Raw genomic sequence first — 24,665 nt, 5'->3', positions numbered from 1 at the left:
GTCTGTAACAGTTTGGGTCCAGGGTGTCTCCCCCTTTGAAGAGGGGGATGACCGCGGCAGCTTTCCAATCCTTGGGGATCTCAGATGATACGAAGGAGAGGTTGAACAGACTGGTAATAGGGGTTGCGACAATGGCGGCGGACAGTTTCAGAAATAGAGGGTCCAGATTGTCAAGCCCAGCTGATTTGTATGGGTCCAGGTTTTGCAGCTCTTTCAGAACATCTGCTATCTGGATTTGGGTAAAGGAGAAGCTAGGGAGGCTTGGTCGAGTAGCTGCGGGGGGGGGGGGGCGGAGCTGTTGGCCGAAGTTGGAGTAGCTAGGAGGAAGGCATGGCCAGCCGTTGAGAAATGCTTGTTGAAGTTTTTGATTATCACGGATTTATCGGTGGTGACCGTGTTACCTAGCCTCAGTGCAGTGGGCAGCTGGGAGGAGGTGCTCTTGTTCTCCATGGACTTTACAGTGTCCCAGAACTTTTTGGAGTTGGAGCTTCAGGATGCAAATTTCTGCTTGAAAAAGCTGGTCTTTGCTTTCCTGACTGACTGCGTGTTTTGGTTCCTGACTTCCCTGAACAGTTGCATATCGCGGGGACTATTCGATGCTATTGCAGTCTTTATCTTGGATTGATGCTAAAGTAACTATAGCCTCAACTCTGCACGCTGTGGTCGTCGGCTCCTGGGAACTCTTCTTAATCTTTTTCTTGGATTGATGCTAAAGTATCTATAGCCTCAACTCTGCACGCTGTGGTCGTGGGCTCCTGGCTCTGACCTCACTGTCTTCATCGGTCAATCAGATTAGCCTCGCGTCCTGTTTATAAAATGGGCTGGAATGGATGCTGTTGGTGTTCCACTGAGTGCAATGATTGTTGATTTAATCAGGCTAAACCCTTCAATGTGGCATTAAGAAGGAATAATACTAACATGACCATACATGAGTAGAGAGGACGTTACCATAGTAACATGACTATACATGAGTATAGAGGATGTTACCATAGTAACATGACCATACATGAGTAGAGAGGACGTTACCATAGTAACATGACTATACATGAGTATAGAGGACCATAGTAACATGACTATACATGAGTAGAGAGGACCATAGTAACATGGCTATACATGAGTAGAGAGGACCATAGTAACATGACTATACATGAGTACAGAGGACGTTACCATAGTAACATGACTATACATGAGTATAGAGGACCATAGTAACATGACTATACATGAGTAGAGAGGACGGTACCATAGTAACATAGTAACTAGTCTAAAGAAGGCCAGTTTTGTTGCTTCTTTAATCAGAACAACAGTTTTCAGCTGTGCTAACATAACTGCAAAAGGGTTTTCTCAGGATCAATTAGCCTTTTAAAATGATAAACTTGGATTAGCTAACAGAACGTGCCATTGGAACACAGGAGTGATGGTTGCTGATAATGGGCCAATGTAGATATTCCATAAAAAATCTGCCGTTTCCAGCTACAATAGTCATTCACAACATTAACAATGTCTACACTGTATTTCTGATCAATTTGATGTTATTTTAATGGAACAAAGATTTGATTTACAAATCAGTCTGCCAGTCCTTTTGACAGTCTATATACTACAAATCAGTCTGCCAGATCTCTTGACAGTCTATTTACTACAAATCAGTCTGCCAGTCCTTTTGACAGTCTATTTACTACAAATCAGACTGCCAGTCCTTTTGACAGTCTATATACTACAAATCAGTCTGCCAGTCCTTTTGACAGTCTATTTACTACAAATCAGTCTGCCAGTCCTTTTGACAGTCTATTTACTACAAATCAGTCTGCCAGTCCTTTTGACAGTCTATTTACTACAAATCAGTCTGCCAGTCCTTTTGACAGTCTATTTACTACAAATCAGTCTGCCAGTCCTTTTGACAGTCTATTTACTACAAATCAGTCTGCCAGTCCTTTTGACAGTCTATATACCACAGATCAGTCTGCCAGTCCTTTTGACAGTCTATATACCACAGATCAGTCTGCCAGTCCTTTTGAGAGTATTTCAATCTGAAGGAGGTTTGAAGTGACTGATATGCATCAGAAAGGTATTGGGAAGTTCAGAAGACTCAGGCTGTCATGTTGTCTGATCTTCTGTGTATTGAAGAAGGTCAGCCGACTATCATGTTGTGTGACCTTCTGGGTAGAAAATAGGAAGGTCATCAGGCTATCATGTTGTGTGACCTTCTGGGTAGAAAAGAACAGCCCTAGTTTGGGAAACTCTGCTTTATGACAAAGAAGTGAAAGTGTATTGATTTCTTCCTCTGACTTTCTCACGTCTCCTGTTCTTCTGTTCCTCCTGTGGGTGGAGAACAGAGATAAAGAGGGGCAAATAGAAACAGAGAGATTGGAGAAAAAGGAGAGAGAGAGAGAGGCTGGTGGTGGGGAGACAAAGACATTGTTGTTGATTCTCCAGAGTCCTGAGGGAGAACAGAGCTTCAGTTACACACACACCCCTAGAGGTCAACAGTGTGTGTGTGTGTGTGTGTGTGTGTGTGTGTGTGTGTGTGTGTGTGTGTGTGTGTGTGTGTGTGTGTGTGTGTGTGTCATCATTGATGCTACCCTGGTAAACTTGTCACCACCAAGGGGGGAACAAACAGAAAACAACACCCAGCCAGGATGTTTCCGTATCTAATCATTGTTATCTTCTATGTCATGTTTACCTAACCTGTTGTTATGGAGAGGTCTTCAATGGAGACCTTCCTGCTAACCTGTTGTTATGGAGAGGTCTTCAATGGAGACCTTCCTGCTAACCTGTTGTTATGGAGAGGTCTTCAATGGAGACCTTCCTGCTAACCTGTTGTTATGGAGAGGTCTTCAATGGAGACCTTCCTGCTAACCTGTTGTTATGGAGAGGTCTTCAATGGAGACCTTCCTGCTAACCTGTTGTTATGGAGAGGTCTTCAATGGAGACCTTCCTGCTAACCTGTTGTTATGGAGAGGTCTTCAATGGAGACCTTCCTGCTAACCTGTTGTTATGGAGAGGTCTTCAATGGTGACCTTCCTGCTAACCTGTTGTTATGGAGAGGTCTTCAATGGTGAGTGTCCCCCAAGACATTAAGCTCATCTACCGAGCTCATGTACAAAGCAGCACACATTTACTGAGTGACTGATTCAAAACAGTAAAATAACCAGACAAATATATTTGCAGACATCTTATATGTGTTTACCATCACAAGAGGAAAATAGTGATGTTTAGCCCTGCTAATCACTATGACAACACCACAGTGTCTGTTTCCAATGTTTAAACTAGCCCTGCTAATCACTATGACAACACCACAGTGTCTGTTTCCAGATGGTTGAACTAGCCCTGCTAATCATTATGACAACACCACAGTGTCTGTTTCCAATGTTTAAACTAGCCCTGCTAATCATAATGACAACACCACAGTGTCTGTTTCCAGATGGTTGAACTAGCCCTGCTAATCACTATGACAACACCACAGTGTCTGTTTCCAATGTTTAAACTAGCCCTGCTAATCATAATGACAACACCACAGTGTCTGTTTCCAGATGGTTGAACTAGCCCTGCTAATCACTATGACAACACCACAGTGTCTGTTTCCAATGTTTAAACTAGCCCTGCTAATCATAATGACAACACCACAGTGTCTGTTTCCAGATGGTTGAACTAGCCCTGCTAATCACTATGACAACACCACAGTGTCTGTTTCCAGATGGTTAAACTAGCCCTGCTAATCACTATGACAACACCACAGTGTCTGTTTCCAATGTTTAAACTAGCCCTGCTAATCACTATGACAACACCACCGTGTCTGTTTCCAATGTTTAAACTAGCCCTGCTAATCATAATGACAACACCACAGTGTCTGTTTCCAGATGGTTGAACTAGCCCTGCTAATCATTATGACAACACCACAGTGTCTGTTTCCAATGTTTAAACTAGCCCTGCTAATCATAATGACAACACCACAGTGTCTGTTTCCAGATGGTTGAACTAGCCCAGCTAATCATTATGACAACACCACAGTGTCTGTTTCCAATGTTTAAACTAGCCCTGCTAATCATAATGACAACACCACAGTGTCTGTTTCCAGATGGTTGAACTAGCCCTGCTAATCATAATGACAACCCCACAGTGTCTGTTTCCAGATGGTTGAACTAGCCCTGCTAATCACTATGACAACACCACAGTGTCTGTTTCCAATGTTTAAACTAGCCCTGCTAATCACTATGACAACACCACAGTGTCTGTTTCCAATGTTTAAACTAGCCCTGCTAATCACTATGACAACACAAGCACTGAATATTTCACACTGAATATTTCACAAACACGCTGATTGTTCAAAAGGACTGGCATATTGGTGTCTGTCCGACGATGTGAGCACCATTTGTCTGACAGTCAGTGGGACACACAGCAGCAGCTCCATGGTAACCATCAACATTTGAATTTCCCTCCATGACGTCCATGTTCTCCACTGTCACTATTCATATCCATGGTAACCATGTTCTCCACTGTCTCTATTCATATCCATGGTAACCATGTTCTCCACTGTCTCTATTCATATCCATGGTAACCATGTTCTCCACTGTCTCTATTCATATCCCTGGTAACCATGTTCTCCACTGTCTCTATTCATATCCATGGTAACCATGTTCTCCACTGTCTCTATTCATATCCATGGTAACCATGTTCTCCACTGTCTCTATTCATATCCATGGTAACCATGTTCTCCACTGTCTCTATTCATATCCATGGTAACCATGTTCTCCACTGTCTCTATTCATATCCATGGTAATCATGTTCTCCTCTGTCTCTATTCATATCCATGGTAACCATGTTCTCCACTGTCTCTATTCATATCCATGGTAATCATGTTCTCCTCTGTCTCTATTCATATCCATGGTAACCATGTTCTCCACTGTCTCTTCTGAAAAGGTTATTATCATGTAATTTGCTTGTTGTGGTGGTAATGACACAATACTTAGAGACGACTGTATTTTGTGTAAAAGAAAAGTTACAAATGGCTTATACACATCCAATATGTATATCGTTTCAGGGCGTGAGTTGGGGTGGGCAGTCTATGTTTGTTTTTCTAGGTTGTTATATTTCTATGTTGTTGGGCCTGGTATGGTTCTCAATCAGAGGCAGGTGTCGTTCGTTGTCTCTGATTGAGAATCATACTTAGGCAGCCTGGGTTTCACTGTTTGGTTGTGGGTATTTATTTTCTGTTCTGTGTTTTGTTGCACCGTTCAGGACTGTTCGTTTGTCGTGTTTTGTTTCAGTGTTCATTAAACCCGTTTTAATATGAACACTTACCACGCTGCATCTTGGTCCTCCTCTCTTTCTCCCGACGACGATCCTTACAGCAATACGTAGCAGAATGTCAAAAGTCTGGGTGTGAGACAGGACAAAAAACTGTGTAAAACAATGAAATACAGTCATTCAATGCTTAAGAAAATAACATTTAAAAAACACATTGAAAGATATAAAAACAAGTTGAGGATTATTTTAGTCTTAATGGATGTGAAATGAAAAAATCCAAATGAACTTAAAATCAGGTTTTCTAGAGCAGGGCTGGAACAAAAACCTGCACATCCAGTAGTTATCTCCAGGAGGCTTAGCTACCTCTATTATCATGTGGCTGGCAGAACAGAGAACTATTGGAGTCAACAAGCTCCTCCTCCGCCTCAATCACCATAACTGGTACATCTGACCTGCAGTGTTATATTTCCACCACTAGATGGAGACACTCTACACAGTCTGATGATCTGATCCTATAGAAATGGCCTGGTCCAATAGAAACAAGGCCTTCATCTCTATGTGATGGTCTGGTACAATAGAAACAAGGCCTACCTTTTTATTTCTATACTTATCTATTGTTCACCTAATACCTTTTTATTTCTATACTTATCTATTGTTCACCTAATACCTTTTTATTTCTTTACTTATCTATTGTTCACCTAATACCTTTTTATTTCTTTACTTATCTATTGTTCACCTAATACCTTTTTATTTCTATACTTATCTATTGTTCACCTAATACCTTTTTATTTCTTTACTTATCTATTGTTCACCTAATACCTTTTTATTTCTTTACTTATCTATTGTTCACCTAATACCTTTTTATTTCTATACTTATCTATTGTTCACCTAATACCTTTTTATTTCTATACTTATCTATTGTTCACCTAATACCTTTTTATTTCTTTACTTATCTATTGTTCACCTAATACCTTTTTATTTCTTTACTTATCTATTGTTCACCTAATACCTTTTTATTTCTATACTTATCTATTGTTCACCTAATACCTTTTTATTTCTATACTTATCTATTGTTCACCTAATACCTTTTTATTTCTATACTTATCTATTGTTCACCTAATACCTTTTTGTTAACTTAAAAATTGCACAGTTGGTTAGAGCCAGACTCAGACTCCTTAACTTTTTCCACATTTTGGTACGTTACAGCCTTATTCTAAAATGGATTAAGTCGAAGACCAAACAAACACGTAACAAAACACAGGGTAGAAACCCAAAACAAAAGAGTGAGGAGCACCTCGAATAAATAACACAAGCGCACAATGACTAACACACGGGACGACACCCATAATCATCTGCGCAGTCCACAAGGGCACGAAGGCAAAACACAGGTACTCACACGCACCAACGGACATAGTAACAATAATCAACAGCCCAGTGGAAACCAAAGGGCACGAAGGCAAAACACAGGTACTCACACGCACCAACGGACATAGTAACAATAATCAACAGCCCAGTGGAAACCAAAGGGCACGAAGGCAAAACACAGGTACTCACACGCACCAACGGACATAGTAACAATAATCAACAGCCCAGTGGAAACCAAAGGGCACGAAGGCAAAACACAGGTACTCACACGCACCAACGGACATAGTAACAATAATCAACAGCCCAGTGGAAACCAAAGGGCACGAAGGCAAAACACAGGTACTCACACGCACCAACGGACATAGTAACAATAATCAACAGCCCAGTGGAAACCAAAGGGCACGAAGGCAAAACACAGGTACTCACACGCACCAACGGACATAGTAACAATAATCAACAGCCCAGTGGAAACCAAAGGGCACGAAGGCAAAACACAGGTACTCACACGCACCAACGGACATAGTAACAATAATCAACAGCCCAGTGGAAACCAAAGGGCACACTTATACAAGTACTAATCAGTGGGAATAGGGGACAGGTGTGTGTAATGAAAGTTCTGGAAGGATCCGTGACAATAAGGCTGTAACGTAACAAAATGTGGAAAAGGTCAAGGGGTCTGAATACTTTCCGAAGGCACTGTGTATAGTCTATAGATCAGATCAAGGAACCAAGCAAAATCCTGCCCCCACGGCTGAGGAAGGAATGATATGTCTCCATTTTCAGGTAGTAAAAAAGGTATGTTGAATGCAGGTACGAGGAAAAACAATATTGCAACACTCAGAATCTTGCGTCTGCGTAGAGCTTGTTGTAAGTTTAGTCGCGCCCCTCCCTTCCTGCTTGACTGACTGACTAACAAAGAACAAGTGAGGTTGGAGGGTGTGGCTCAGGAATTCTCCACAGACCTCTCTCCTTCGTGTTCTTTCACAGGTTTCTTTACGCAGGTTTAACTCTGACTAGACTTCTCTGGGAACCGCAGGTTTAACTCTGACTAGACTTCTCTGGGAACCGCAGGTTTAACTCTGACTAGACTTCTCTGGGAACAGTCGGTTTAACTCTGACTAGACTTCTCTGGGAACCGTAGGTTTAACTCTGACTAGACTTCTCTGGGAACAGTCGGTTTAACTCTGACTAGACTTCTCTGGGAGCCGCAGGTTTAACTCTGACTAGACTTGTCTGGGAACAGTCGGTTTAACTCTGACTAGACTTCTCTGGGAACCGTAGGTTTAACTCTGACTAGACTTGTCTGGGAACAGTCGGTTTAACTCTGACTAGACTTCTCTGGGAACCGTAGGTTTAACTCTGACTAGACTTCTCTGGGATATTTCTCTCCACCACCAAACCTGTGCTGTATTTTACCATGGGAGTCGTAGGAGGAATCAAATGCATCAAATACCTGATGTTCATGTTCAACTTCCTCTTCTGGGTAAGTGCTCTGAGATATCGAACTTCTGTCTCATATTCTCTCTACTGAAAGTAACTGAAAGGTTGCTGGCTCGAATCCCCATCTGTTGTTCTGCACCTGAACAAGGCAGTTAACCCACTGTTCCTTGGTAGGCTGTCATTGTAAATCAGAATTTCGTCACAACTTCCTTGCCTAAAAAAAATAAAAATGACCCTCTCTCTTTTGTCACATTCTCTCTTCTCTTTTACAATGTTATCAGCATTTTGGTGGTCAGATGTTTGTTGGCCATAGTGAGAAAAGAGAATGATTAACACTGAGAAGCTAAATCAGACTGGACGAGTGTCTGGTTGTTTCCCTTGGTTGGTAAGGTATCCCTGAGATACACTCTGTTTGACTGTGTGTGATATATCATCCAGGTCTTATGTTATTATATTCTTTTATAAAGACAGTGATACAAACATTGACATTCATTGTACTGTTGAATGGGATGGCCAATTTAGAGGACAGAACTGAACTCACACATACACAAAATAAAACTACATCCTATTAGGTGGTACATGTATAAGAAGACAGCATTTAGTCATTACAAGCAGTGTAGTTAAACCAAAATAAAACTAAATCCTATTAGGTGGTACATGTATAAGAAGACAGCATATAGTCATTACAAGCAGTGTAGTTAAACCAAAATAAAACTAAATCCTATTAGGTGGTACATGTATAAGAAGACAGCATGTAGTCATTACAAGCAGTGTAGTTAAACCAAAATAAAACTAAATCCTATTAGGTGGTACATGTATAAGAAGACAACATATAGTCATTACAAGCAGTGTGGTTAAACCAAAATAAAACTAAATCCTATTAGGTGGTACATGTATAAGAAGACAGCATATAGTCATTACAAGCAGTGTGGTTAAACCAAAATAAAACTAAATCCTATTAGGTGGTACATGTATAAGAAGACAGCATATAGTCATTACAGGCAGTGTAGTTAAACCAAAATAAAACTAAATCCTATTAGGTGGTACATGTATAAGAAGACAGCATATAGTCATTACAAGCAGTGTGGTTAAACCAAAATAAAACGAAATCCTATTAGGTGGTACATGTATAAGAAGACAGCATATAGTCATTACAAGCAGTGTAGTTAAACCAAAATAAAACTAAATCCTATTAGGTGGTACATGTATAAGAAGACAGCATATAGTCATTACAAGCAGTGTGGTTAAACCAAAATAAAACTACATCCTATTAGGTGGTACATGTATAAGAAGACAGCATATAGTCATTACAAGCAGTGTGGTTAAACCAAAATAAAACTAAATCCTATTAGGTGGTACATGTATAAGAAGACAGCATATAGTCATTACAAGCAGTGTAGTTAAACCAAAATAAAACTAAATCCTATTAGGTGGTACATGTATAAGAAGACAGCATATAGTCATTACAAGCAGTGTGGTTAAACCAAAATAAAACTAAATCCTATTAGGTGGTACATGTATAAGAAGACAGCATATAGTCATTACAAGCAGTGTGGTTAAACCAAAATAAAACTAAATCCTATTAGGTGGTACATGTATAAGAAGACAGCATATAGTCATTACAGGCAGTGTGGTTAAACCAAAATAAAACTAAATCCTATTAGGTGGTACATGTATAAGAAGACAGCATATAGTCATTACAAGCAGTGTGGTTAAACCAAAATAAAACTACATCCTATTAGGTGGCACATGTATAAGAAGGCAGCATATAGCCATTACAAGCAGTGTGGTTAAACCAAAATAAAACTACATCCTATTAGGTGGTACATGTATAAGAAGACAGCATATAGTCATTACAAGCAGTGTGGTTAAACCAAAATAAAACTAAATCCTATTAGGTGGTACATGTATAAGAAGACAGCATATAGTCATTACAAGCAGTGTAGTTAAACCAAAATAAAACTAAATCCTATTAGGTGGTACATGTATAAGAAGACAGCATATAGTCATTACAGGCAGTGTAGTTAAACCAAAATAAAACTAAATCCTATTAGGTGGTACATGTATAAGAAGACAGCATATAGTCATTACAAGCAGTGTAGTTAAACCAAAATAAAACTAAATCCTATTAGGTGGTACATGTATAAGAAGACAGCATATAGTCATTACAAGCAGTGTAGTTAAACCAAAATAAAACTAAATCCTATTAGGTGGTACATGTATAAGAAGACAGCATATAGTCATTACAAGCAGTGTGGTTAAACCAAAATAAAACTACATCCTATTAGGTGGTACATGTATAAGAAGACAGCATATAGTCATTACAAGCAGTGTGGTTGAACCAAAATAAAACTAAATCCTATTAGGTGGTACATGTATAAGAAGACAGCATATAGTCATTACAAGCAGTGTAGTTAAACCAAAATAAAACTAAATCCTATTAGGTGGTACATGTATAAGAAGACAGCATATAGTCATTACAAGCAGTGTGGTTAAACCAAAATAAAACTAAATCCTATTAGGTGGTACATGTATAAGAAGACAGCATATAGTCATTACAGGCAGTGTAGTTAAACCAAAATAAAACTAAATCCTATTAGGTGGTACATGTATAAGAAGACAGCATATAGTCATTACAAGCAGTGTGGTTAAACCAAAATAAAACTAAATCCTATTAGGTGGTACATGTATAAGAAGACAGCATATAGTCATTACAAGCAGTGTGGTTAAACCAAAATAAAACTAAATCCTATTAGGTGGTACATGTATAAGAAGACAGCATATAGTCATTACAAGCAGTGTAGTTAAACCAAAATAAAACTAAATCCTATTAGGTGGTACATGTATAAGAAGACAGCATATAGTCATTACAAGCAGTGTGGTTAAACCAAAATAAAACTAAATCCTATTAGGTGGTACATGTATAAGAAGACAGCATATAGTCATTACAAGCAGTGTGGTTAAACCAAAATAAAACTAAATCCTATTAGGTGGTACATGTATAAGAAGACAGCATATAGTCATTACAAGCAGTGTAGTTAAACCAAAATAAAACTAAATCCTATTAGGTGGTACATGTATAAGAAGACAGCATATAGTCATTACAAGCAGTGTGGTTAAACCAAAATAAAACTACATCCTATTAGGTGGTACATGTATAAGAAGACAGCATATAGTCATTACAAGCAGTGTGGTTAAACCAAAATAAAACTAAATCCTATTAGGTGGTACATGTATAAGAAGACAGCAAAATAAACCAAAATAAATATTGAGATGAGTACAGCACAGAGTAGCAGCAGATCGTCAACCCAGTTATGAAGCGGGACCATTTATCCAGTATCGGCTGACATATTTTGTAAAACATTGGACTTCTATTGGAGGTATTGTATCTTTTCATATGTATTACAGCCCCTAAATCCCGTAACCACATTTCAAAGGTAGGTACAGGCTCCAATTTCCAAAATTGCAATATGAGCCTCTTGGCTAATAGAGTACAAAGAGAGACAGCCTTCCCTTCCTGGTTATTCCCATCAACTGTACCAAACAGAGCGATCAATGGGTCTGGGGCTAGAACTCTATCGAAGGCTTTAGATAAGTCATCAAAAATGAGAGCCCAATAAGCCTGTAACTTAGGACATGTCCAGAATAAGTGGGTCAACGTCCCCTCCTCCAGCTTGCACCTCTCACACAGTGGTGAGGTGTCCAGGAATATTTCATGCAGTTTTACTTTTGAGTAACGTAACCTGTGTATCACCTTAAACTGTACATGGTTGAGTCTGGCATTCACTGAACTGTGGTTTATATTCCTGAGAGCTTCTACCCAGTCCTCATCTGAGAGCTTCTACCCAGTCCTCATCTGAGAGCTTCTACCCAGTCCTCATCTGAGAGCTCATCTGAGAGCTTCTACCCAGTCCTCATCTCAGAGCTTCTACCCAGTTCTCATCTGAGAGCTTCTACCCAGTCCTCATCTTAGAGCTTTTACCCAGTCCTCATCTGAGAGCTTCTACCCACACCTCATCTGAGTTCTTCTACCCGGTCCTCATCTGAGAGCTTCTACCCAGTCCTCATCTGAGAGCTTCTACCCAGTCCTCATCTCAGAGCTTCTACCCAGTCCTCATCTGAGAGCTTCTACCCAGTCCTCATCTGAGAGCTTCTACCCAGTCCTCATCTGAGAGCTTCTACCCAGTCCTCATCTGAGAGCTTCTACCCAGTCCTCATCTCAGAGCTTCTACCCAGTCCTCATCTGAGAGCTTCTACCCAGTCCTCATCTCAGAGCTTCTACCCACACCTCATCTGAGAGCTTCTACCCAGTCCTCATCTGAGAGCTTCTACCCAGTCCTCATCTGAGAGCTTCTACCCAGTCCTCATCTGAGAGCTTCTACCCAGTCCTCATCTCAGAGCTTCTACCCAGTCCTCATCTGAGAGCTTCTACCCAGTCCTTATCTGAAAGCTTCTACCCAGTCCTCATCTGAGAGCTTCTACCCAGTCCTCATCTCAGAGCTTCTACCCAGTCCTCATCTCTGAGCTTCTACCCAGTCCTCATCTGAGAGCTTCTACCCAGTCCTCATCTCAGAGCTTCTACCCAGTCCTCATCTGAGATTTCTGAACCAAGTTCTTGTTCCCAAGCCCTTTTAATAGTGTCTGTGGATACCTCTATGTGGGCCTGTAGCACATCATGCAGTCTAGAGACCGACCCTTTTAATAGTGTCTGTGGATACCTCTATGGGGGCATGTAGTACATCATATAGTCTAGAGACAGACCTTTTTAATAGTGTCTGTGGATACCTCTATGAGGGCCTATAGCACATCATACAGTCTAGAGACCGACCCTTTTGAATGGGGTTGGATAAGGATCAAGCTATCTAATTTGGCTTAATGCCATACTGTGGGATTTGTGTCCTTAAGAAATTCCTGATTTGGAGGTATCTGAAATAATGTGTTGTTGGCACGTTGAACTTTCCCTGTAATTGTTGAAATGAAGCTAACTGGCCATCTATGTATAGATTACCAATTGTTGTGAGCCCCTTCTCCCTCTACTGTGAAAACACCACACCATCCAATGCAGGGTGGAAAGCATGATTCAGACAAATTGGGCTGTCAATGTAAACAGTGGGTATGTTAAGAAAATACCTCATCTGTTTCCAGATCATAAGAGTATGACAAATGACTGGATTAGAGTCATAAGTGTCTTTTTCCACATATTCTGGACTATTAACAAGTGCAGGGAGTGAGGAACGTTGACAGGAGGCTTGCTCACGAAGGCATAAAATTCTGACGGATCCCAGGTAAACTTTCCCTCCAGAAAGACAATGTTCGGATTAGCAGCCCAATAATACAGTTTGAAGTGAGGAAGGCCAAAGCCCCCCCTCTATCTTGTACTTGCATAAATGCTTCTTTGAAATTCTGTCTGCCTTGTTATATACAGTATAAATTGACCAAGGTTATTGGTTTCGAATTCAGTATACAAGCCACAATAACATACCGACCATTAGGATCTGAAATGGAGGTTGAGTAAACAAAAGGAATGTTTTTCCTTATCAGGATTGCTACCCCTCTCGCTTTTGCATCAAAGTTATACTGGTATATCTGCCCGATCCAGCCGACTCGTAGCTTGGCCTGAGCCGAGCGTTTGATGAGCTTCTTGAAGTTATTTTTTTTAATTTTTTTATTTCACCTTTATTTAACCAGGTAGGCTAGTTGAGAACACCTTTATTTAACCAGGTCGGCTAGTTGAGAACACCTTTATTTAACCAGGTAGGCTAGTTGAGAACACCTTTATTTAACCAGGTAGGCTAGTTGAGAACACCTTTATTTAACCAGGTAGGCTAGTTGAGAACACCTTTATTTAACCAGGTAGGCTAGTTGAGAACACCTTTATTTAACCAGGTAGGCTAGTTGAGAACACCTTTATTTAACCAGGTAGGCTAGTTGAGAACACCTTTATTTAACCAGGTAGGCTAGTTGAGAACACCTTTATTTAACCAGGTAGGCTAGTTGAGAACACCTTTATTTAACCAGGTAGGCTAGTTGAGAACACCTTTATTTAACCAGGTAGGCTAGTTGAGAACACCTTTATTTAACCAGGTAGGCTAGTTGAGAACACCTTTATTTAACCACGTAGGCTAGTTGAGAACACCTTTATTTAACCAGGTAGGCTAGTTGAGAACACCTTTATTTAACCAGGTAGGCTAGTTGAGAACACCTTTATTTAACCAGGTAGGCTAGTTGAGAACACCTTTATTTAACCAGGTAGGCTAGTTGAGAACACCTTTATTTAACCAGGTAGGCTAGTTGAGAACACCTTTATTTAACCAGGTAGGCTAGTTGAGAACACCTTTATTTAACCAGGTAGGCTAGTTGAGAACACCTTTATTTAACCAGGTAGGCTAGTTGAGAACACCTTTATTTAACCAGGTAGGCTAGTTGAGAACACCTTTATTTAACCAGGTAGGCTAGTTGAGAACACCTTTATTTAACCAGGTAGGCTAGTTGAGAACACCTTTATTTAACCAGGTAGGCTAGTTGAGAACACCTTTATTTAACCAGGTAGGCTAGTTGAGAACAAGTCCTAATTTGCAACTGTGACCTGGCCAAGATAAAGCAAAGCAATTGGACACATACAACAACACAGAGTTACACATGGAATAAACAGACATACAATCAATAATACAGTAGAACAAGTCTAGTTACAGTGAGTGCAAATGAGGTAGGATAGCAATTCGACACATACAACAACACAGAGTTACACATGGAGTTAACAAACATACAGTCAATAATACATTAGAACAAGTATATATAGCATGTGCAAATGAGGTAGGATAAGCGAGGTAAGGCAATAAATAGGCCATGGTGGCGAAGTAATTACAGTATAGCAATTAAACATTGGAATGGTAGATGTGCAGAAGATGAATGTGCAAGTAGAGATACTGGGGTGCAAAGGAGCAAGATAAATAAATAAATAAAGTATGGGGATGAGGAAGATATATGGGCTGTTTACAGATGGGCTATGTACAGGTGCAGTGATCTGTGAGCTACTCTGACAGCTGGTGCTTAAAGCTAGTGAGGGAGATATGAGTCTCCAGCTTCAGTGATTTTTGCAGTTCGTTCCAGTCATTGGCAGCAGAGAACTGAAGGAAAGGCGACCAAAGGAGGAATTGGCTTTGGGGGTGACCAGTGAGATATACCTGCTGGAATGCGTACTACGGGTGGGTGCTGCTATGGTGACCAGTGAGCTGAGATAAGGCGGGGCTTTACCTAGCAGAGACTTGTAGATAATCTGTAGCCAGTGGGTTTGGTGACGAGTATGAAGCGAGGGCCAACCAACGAGAGCATACAGGTCGCAGTGGTGGTTAGTGTATGGGGCTTTGGTGACAAAACGGAATGCACTGTGTAACCTGCTTGGAATAGAGGAATTGGTTTTATGCATTACCCCAAGGGATATGTTTAGTTTGCCTAAAATACAGCACCCTGTCCAATGTGTTGGTAGGTAGAGACGGGCTTGATCACCACAGATCCAATCAGTAAATGTTGCCGAGCCAAATTGATGAGGAGAACGATTGTCAGTTTCTGCATCAATAATGGTGTGTCCCACCCTCAATGGAAATATTGCTTGGGTTGTGACAATGACAGGTCCTGAATGGGGTTCGCCGGGGTTGGATCAGAACAGGTTCTGAATGGGGTCCGCCGGGGTTGGATCAGAACAGGTCCTGAATGGGGTTCGCCGGGGTTGGATCAGAACAGGTTCTGAATGGGGTCCGCCGGGGTTGGATCAGAACAGGTCCTGAATGGGGTTCGCCGGGGTTGGATCAGAACAGGTTCTGAATGGGGTCCGCCGGGGTTGGATCAGAACAGGTCCTGAATGGGGTTCGCCGGGGTTGGATCAGAACAGGTTCTGAATGGGGTCCGCCGGGGTTGGATCAGAACAGGTCCTGAATGGGGTTCGCCGGGGTTGGATCAGAACAGGTTCTGGTACCCGGGATCTAGGTTCTAAGATGATTCTACTGCACCAATGTGAACAATAAAATCCCACTCGTAAATATTTTGTTATTTTGTATTTATCCCTCAGTGTTCTACCTAGTGAGGGTTGACCCCCTGTGTTCTCATTGGATAAGAGCCCTTCTAGTGCACATAGAGTGTCATTAATGCATTTATCCCTCAGTGTTCTACCTAATGAGGGTTGACCCCCTGTGTTCTCATTGGATAAGAGCCCTTCTAGTGCACATAGAGTGTCATTAATGCATTTATCCCTCAGTGTTCTACCTAATGAGGGTTGACCCCCTGTGTTCTCATTGGATAAGAGCCCTTCTAGTGCACATAGAGTGTCATTAATGCATTTATCCCTCAGTGTTCTACCTAGTGAGGGTTGACCCCATGTGTTCTCATGGGATAAGAGCCCTTCTAGTGCACATAGAGTGTCATTAATGCTGACCTCTACTGAATACTGTAAGAATGGGGAGATCGCTGAATGTGGAAACAAGCTACATACATAACAGGAGGTATTTCCTAACATCGGTTCAGTCTTTACTGTACAGTTAAGCAGTGACCACCAAGTGTTTCCCTCGTGATTCCTACTGTGATGCTCATCCAGTGGATGCATTGACCTTCTGCTTCTTCCGGTACTGGAGCGGTTATTGTTTGCTGGACTCCTGTCCTGAGTCTGCCGTTGGCTCGAGCTGGAGTGGCTGTTAATTAAGTCTCGCCATGGGACTGAACGGTCATGGCGTGGATCCAAGTAGACCTCTCAGCTACACAAACAGCAGTGGGAGTAATCAGCATCACCTGGTATGGTCCAGTCCACCTCTGCTGGTTCCAATGCTCATGTCTTTCACCGCCAGCCAGTCACCTGGTTGCAGTTTGTGCAGGATCCCCACCAGTGGCTGGGGTAGAGCCGCTTTCACTCTGGGGAAAATTGCCTTCAGAACATTGTTTAGAGCAGTACAATAACTTCATTGTCACAGCCCATCAGTGTCAGCTTGTTCTGTGGGAAGGGGGAATTGATCATCCTCATTGGTCTACCTGTCAGAACCTCATGAGGAGCCAATCCAGTGGTTCTGTGGGAAGGGGGAATTGATCATCCTCATTGGTCTACCTGTCAGAACCTCATGAGGAGCCAATCCAGTGGTTCTGTGGGAAGGGGGAATTGATCATCCTCATTGGTCTACCCGTCAGAACCTCATGAGGAGCCAATCCAGTGGTTCTGTGGGAAGGGGGAATTGATCATCCTCATTGGTCTACCTGTCAGAACCTCATGAGGAGCCAATCCAGTGGTTCTGTGGGAAGGGGGAATTGATCATCCTCATTGGTCTACCTGTCAGAACCTCATGAGGAGCCAATCCAGTGGTTCTGTGGGGCCGCCCTGTCGTGGAAATGTCCTTAATTACCAACTGATGAGAGAGCAAACCACCAGTCAGAGTTATGCTTCATCTTCACCTTTAATAATAATGATGCTTTTGCAAAGCATTTTGACTTTCAACAGTTCAGTGTCTCTAATGAAAAGTTGAGTCCTCAACATAATGGCAACTGGGATCCTTTATAGCAAAGATCCACCCCCTCCTAGACGACATGACAAAACACAGGTCTTAGGAACTTACACAAAGAAAGACTTTACATCAGAGAGGAGTATCCCCTAGCTAGACAGAGTGGGCTATAAATTATCATTCAGTTTGGTCTCCTAAACAAAGCTCTTATATCGTTCTTGGTACAAAATGGTACCAAGACATTACCCCCACCCAATGATATATATCAATTGTCATTTTAGACACACCCATCCCAAATACAACCAATTTTGGACAAGCTCACGGAGAGGAAAGTGAGGCTCTAGGTCAAGATAGGGGCAACAAAAGAGGGAACATAGAATGGTTCCAGACACTGCCATCCTCCTCTCCCCGATGGGAAAAGTAGGGAGTGACTGGCACACAGACACATTGGAGCCAAGAGATAATTGGTTCCCCATCAATCATCCCTTCACATGGTTTAAAATATACATTTACACATGACGACAAGCTTGACCTCTCCCCTCTCTGCGGCCCAAGTAACTTAACCCTGACAGAGAAAGGATAACTGCAAACGGCCACCACTATAGTACAACAAGATACATTCTGATGAGAAGTAACTGAACCCTGACAGAGAACAGAGAACTGCAAACGGCCACCACTATAGTACAACAAGATACATTCTGATGAGAAGTAACTGAACCCTGACAGAGAACAGAGAACTGCAAACGGCCACCACTATAGTACAACAAGATACATTCTGATGAGAAGTAACTGAACCCTGACAGAGAACAGAGAACTGCAAACGGCCACCACTATAGTACAACAAGATACATTCTGATGAGAAGTAACTGAACCCTGACAGAGAACAGAGAACTGCAAACGGCCACCACTATAGTACAACAAGATACATTCTGATGAGAAGTAACTGAACCCTGACAGAGAACAGATAACTGCAAATGGCCACCACTATAGTACAACAAGATACATTCTGATGAGAAGTAACTTAACCCTGACAGAGAACAGATAACTGCAAATGGCCACCACTATAGTACAACAAGATACATTCTGATGAGAAGTAACTGAACCCTGACTGAGAACAGAGAACTGCAAACGGCCACCACTATAGTACAACAAGATACATTCTGATGAGAAGTAACTGAACCCTGACAGAGAACAGATAACTGCAACCAGCCACCACTATAGTACAACAAGATACATTCTGATGAGAAGTAACTGAACCCTGACAGAGAACAGAGAACTGCAAACGGCCACCACTATAGTACAACAAGATACATTCTGATGAGAAGTAACTGAACCCTGACAGAGAACAGAGAACTGCAAACGGCCACCACTATAGTACAACAAGATACATTCTGATGAGAAGTAACTGAACCCTGACAGAGAACAGAGAACTGCAACCGGCCACCACTATAGTACAACAAGATACATTCTGATGAGAAGTAACTGAACCCTGACAGAGAACAGAGAACTGCAAACGGCCACCACTATAGTACAACAAGATACATTCTGATGAGAAGTAACTGAACCCTGACAGAGAACAGAGAACTGCAAACGGCCACCACTATAGTACAACAAGATACATTCTGATGAGAAGTAACTGAACCCTGACAGAGAACAGAGAACTGCAAACGGCCACCACTATAGTACAACAAGATACATTCTAAATGAGAAGTAACTGAACCCTGACAGAGAACAGAGAACTGCAAACGGCCACCACTATAGTACAACAAGATACATTCTGATGAGAAGTAACTGAACCCTGACAGAGAACAGAGAACTGCAAACGGCCACCACTATAGTACAACAAGATACATTCTGATGAGAAGTAACTGAACCCTGACAGAGAACAGAGAACTGCAAACGGCCACCACTATAGTACAACAAGATACATTCTGATGAGAAGTAAGTCACAAGCATATCATGAAAATAAAACACCTTATCTATGTTACCCAACTATTCTGATTAATCCCCAACAGCCCTCACATGTACATCAGAGCCAGGGGCATCACAGTGACCCAGGAAAGCCCTGTCTCTGCAATAAGCTTCACATTCTTAGATTTTAGGGTCTAATTAGCGCGTTCATTTAAACCGCCAGATTGCGGCTTATAGCTACAATGGGTCCTGAGGTCTATCTGCAGACTCTCAGACAAGTTCTGTATCACCAGGTTTACAAAGTGGGAGCATTTGTCGCTGGTTAATTTAGATGGTAACCCCCACCTTGGGATGATCTCCCTAAGGAGATTCTTGGCTACTGCCATAGCAGTGGGATGTCGACATGGGAAAGCCTCTACCCACTTGGAGAAGGCATCCACTATCACCAGACAATATTTGTAACCCTGACAAGGAGAGAGTTCAATAAAATCCATCATTATTTGTTCAAATGGTCATTGAGGGGTCAGATGAGTCGACAGTGGCATGGGAATCCCTCTTCCCATGTTTTACAGCAAACACAGAAAACCAAAATATATTTACAAAATCACAACTCCCCCCTTTGACACATGATCCCTTCCATGTGACAACTTAGCTAAGTAGGGGAAACATGAACGTGGTAAGACTGGTAGCCCGGCCGGGCACACGCAACCAATGGTTCTCCTTTCTCAGCCATCTACAAACAGTTCCACATGTGTGTTTATCAAGGGGACATCAGTTAAATCCAACCTTGGTTTAGAGACAAGCTCCACCAGGGCAGCACAGTCGTGCGGCTCTCCATCGTCCACAGTGCACCTCTTCAGGGTCACATGAGACATTGTCAGAAGAGCATTCTGATAATGGAGGAGTGGAGCTGGTGTTAGATGGGCCGTCATTCTGATAATGCAGCAGTAGAGCTGGTGTTAGATGGGCCGTCATTCTGATAATGGAGGAGTGGAGCTGGTGTTAGATGGGCCGTCATTCTGATAATGGAGCTGGTGTTAGATGGGCCGTCATTCTGATAATGGAGCTGGTGTTAGATGGGCCGTCATTCTGATAATGGAGGAGTGGAGCTGGTGTGAGATGGGCCGTCATTCTGATAATGGAGCTGGTGTGAGATGGGCCGTCATTCTGATAATGGAGCTGGTGTGAGATGGGCCGTCATTCTGATAATGGAGCTGGTGTTAGATGGGCCGTCTTTGCCTGTGAAATAAGAGCATGAACTGCATGAGGCACGTGTACAGTGAGTTCACACATGACAACAATGTCTGCACAAGCCATCACAGCTGCAGTAGCTGCAGCCACAGCTCTCAAACAACAAACCAGACTTCTGGCCACACTGTCCAGCTGTTTGGAATAATACCCAACTGGGCGCTGCTTTCCTCCATGATCCTGTGTTAAAACAGATGACATAAAACCATTTTTCTCACAAACAAAGCAGTTAAAAGGTTTAGACTGGTCAGGGAGCCCCACACAGGGAGAAGTAGTCATGAGTTGTTCCAGTCTGGTCAGAGCAGTCAGTCCCTCTGGTGTCCACTTCATTTTGCCCTCATAGCCATTTTGTGGCCATAATAAATAAGGTCAGAAAGCGGCTGCACCACCTCAGCATAGTCAGGTAACCACGCCCTACAATACCCTGCCATACCAGTCAATGACATCGGCTGTGGGACGGAGAGAATAGCCTGTATCCTCTCTGTACCCAGCTGCCTGCCATTGGGAGTGATGTCATGACCCAGATACTTCACTGTCTGTGAAACCAACTGTAACTTTGTGGACAGAAATATCAACAGAGCCGCAGTATCAGTTTCACAAGATTCCATTGAGCTGGAGCACAACAACAAATCATCCACATACTGGACCAGAATGCTGATTCATCCACATACTGAATCAGAATGCTGATTCATCCACATACTGAACCAGAATGCTGATTCATCCACATACTGAATCAGAGTGCTGATTCATCCACATACTGAATCAGAGTGCTGATTCATCCACATACTGAATCAGAGTGCTGATTCATCCACATACTGAATCAGAGTGCTGATTCATCCACATACTGAATCAGAGTGCTGATTCATCCACATACTGAACCAGAGTGCTGATTCATCCACATACTGAATCAGGGTGCTGATTCATCCACATACTGATTCAGAGTGCTGATTCATCCACATACTGAATCAGAGTGCTGATTCATCCACATACTGAACCAGAGTGCTGATTCATCCACATACTGAATCAGAGTGCTGATTCATCCACATACTGAACCAGAGTGCTGATTCATCCACATACTGAATCCGGGTGCTGATTCATCCACATACTGAATCAGAGTGCTGATTCATCCACATACTGAACCAGAGTGCTGATTCATCCACATACTGAATCAGAGTGCTGATTCATCCACATACTGAATCAGAGTGCTGATTCATCCACATACTGAACCAGAGTGCTGATTCATCCACATACTGAATCAGGGTGCTGATTCATCCACATACTGAATCAGTGTGCTGATTCATCCACATACTGAATCAGGGTGCTGATTCATCCACATACTGAATCAGGGTGCTGATTCATCCACATACTGAATCAGGGTGCTGATTCATCCACATACTGAATCAGAGTGCTGATTCATCCACATACTGAATCAGAGTGCTGATTCATCCACATACTGAATCAGAGTGCTGATTCATCCACATACTGAATCAGAGTGCTGATTCATCCACATACTGAATCAGGGTGCTGATTCATCCACATACTGAATCAGGGTGCTGATTCATCCACATACTGAATCAGAGTGCTGATTCATCCACATACTGAATCAGAGTGCTGTCCTCAGGGGGTATAAAACCCTACAGATTTTGCACTAAGGCTTCAAATCAAATCAAATGTATTTATATAGCCCTTCGTACATCAGCTGATATCTCAAAGTGCTGTACAGAAACCCAGCCTAAAACCCCAAACAGCAAGCAATGCAGGTGTAGAAGCACGGTGGCTAGGAAAAACTCCCTAGAAAGGCCAAAACCTAGGAAGAAACCTAGAGAGGAACCAGGCTATGTGGGGTGGCCAGTCCTCTTCTGGCTGTGCCGGGTGGAGATTATAACAGAACATGGCCAAGATGTTCAAATGTTCATAAATGACCAGCATGGTCGTATAATAATAAGGCAGAACAGTTGAAACTGGAGCAGCAGCACGGTCAGATGGACTGGGGACAGCAAGGAGTCATCATGTCAGGTAGTCCTGGGGCATGGTCCTAGGGCTCAGGTCCTCTGAGAGAGAGAAAGAAAGAGAGAAGGAGAGAATTAGAGAACGCACACTTAGATTCACACAGGACACCGAATAGGACAGGAGAAGTACTCCAGATATAACAAACTGACCCTAGCCCACCGACACATAAACTACTGCAGCATAAATGCTGGAGGCTGAGACAGGAGGGGTCAGGAGACACTGTGGCCCCATCCGAGGACACCCCCGGACAGGGCCAAACAGGAAGGAAATAACCCCATCCACTTTGCCAAAGCACAGCCCCCACACCACTAGAGGGCTTCCGGTTACTAGTCCAACGCTCTAACCACTAGGCTACCCTGCTGCCCCATTTTGCGCTAAGGCTGCCGAACGAGGATTCCACGTAGGGTAGCCTAGTGGTTAGAGTGTAGAGGTGGCAGGGTAGCCTAGTCGTTAGAGTGTAGAGGCGGCAGCGTAGCCTAGTGGTTAGAGCGTTGGACTAGTAACCGGAAGGTTGCAAGTTCAAACCCCCGAGCTGACAAGGTACAAATCTGTCGTTCTGCCCCTGAACAGGCAGTTAACCCACTGTTCCTAGACCAGTTAACCCACTGTTCCTAGACCAGTTAACCCACTGTTCCTAGACCAGTTAACCCACTGTTCCTAGACCAGTTAACCCACTGTTCCTAGACCAGTTAACCCACTGTTCCTAGACCAGTTAACCCACTGTTCCTAGACCAGTTAACCCACTGTTCCTAGACCAGTTAACCCTCTGTTCCTAGACCAGTTAACCCACTGTTCCCAGACCAGTTAACCCACTGTTCCTAGACCAGTTAACCCACTGTTCCTAGACCAGTTAACCCACTGTTCCCAGGCCGTCATTGAAAATAAGAATTAGTTCTTAACTGACTAGTTAAATAAAGGTAAAATAAATAAAATAAAACGTACCCCATAGGAGCCACAGTCCAGGGAAATCTCTTACTGAGAAACCTGCATTAGTCAAATCAATCACAGAGAACCACTCTGCTGTGAGTGGTACCGCCCCCAACAGTGTAGTAACATTAGGAACCACCGGGGCACGGGCAAAAACTGCATCGTTCACAGGGCTTAAGTCCTGGACCAATCTCCAATCACCTGAAGGTTTTCTAACAGGCAAGATAGGGGTGTTACAGGGTGATTCTGGACAGGGAATTAAAGCACCATTAGCTAACAGGGATGCATGAACAGGTGTAATACCTGCTATTGCCTCCCTACTGAGTGGATACTGTGCTCTAGATGGATGCCTGGTATCTTTAGGAGTGACTACCATTGGCTCAGCTCCCTTCATTCTACCAAAATCATATTTGTCCCTTGCCCATAGGCATTCAGGGACCCCTCTCAGGAGGGGTGAGTCTTTACTCATCAACATGATATTTGTAGAAAAAGAAACCTGATCAACACCATGCACACCCCTCTCAGTTGGTGTTTCCCAACTGAGTGGGTAACAACTTGTCAGTGAGCTGGGTGAATGTGTTGACCCATCAGGGTCTAAATGGGCGCCTGGTAGAAAGGGACCCTCTCTAACATCTCTAGCATCAACCAAGCATTTCATCCAAATTCCAGTATCCGGCTATTCTACTCTATCTGATTTTGACAGGGACACGTGGTGAGTTATCCTCAAACAGGTAGAGGTCTTTTTGTGCAGGGGTTAATCTAACCCCTAAAGCACAGAAATCACTGCTACAGTATAAACCCTCACACTGCACTGACTCATTCTGTAATGTAGCACACCGCCATTGTTTCTCATAATGGAGATCTCTTGTCAATGGTGAAAAATGGGAGGTGCAATGTAACCCTGCTTCAGACATGAAACTGCCCTCGTGGCCCTAATGGGTTTTGGCCACTGAGAAAACATGAGCAATATTGGGCACCTCATCATCAACATCCCATGCATAATACCAGTCACAACCCTCAGACATTAACATCAATTGCTCCCCCTCT

General features: G+C 42.6%; 1 protein-coding gene across 2 annotated transcripts in view; it reads left to right on the top strand.

Moving 5' to 3' along the window:
* Positions 1-24,665, top strand: part of LOC109880352 (CD9 antigen-like) — a 41,712-nt gene that overhangs the window by 5,323 nt on the left and 11,724 nt on the right. The window contains exon 1 of one of the 2 annotated variants that reach the window (XM_031821092.1): positions 7,487-8,089. The exons of the other annotated variant lie outside the window; for it this stretch is intronic. Coding sequence (XP_031676952.1) covers positions 8,024-8,089 — 66 coding nt within the window. The 5' untranslated portion in view covers positions 7,487-8,023. Of the gene's footprint in view, positions 1-7,486; positions 8,090-24,665 lie in introns of those variants that run through there. 2 annotated transcript variants of the gene reach the window in all.

This window comes from Oncorhynchus kisutch, unplaced genomic scaffold (assembly GCF_002021735.2).
Source record: "Oncorhynchus kisutch isolate 150728-3 unplaced genomic scaffold, Okis_V2 scaffold3846, whole genome shotgun sequence".
NCBI classification, from domain to species: Eukaryota; Metazoa; Chordata; class Actinopteri; order Salmoniformes; family Salmonidae; genus Oncorhynchus; species Oncorhynchus kisutch.
Note: the sequence above shows the minus strand (reverse complement) of the source record. Positions and strands in the feature narration are given on the sequence as shown.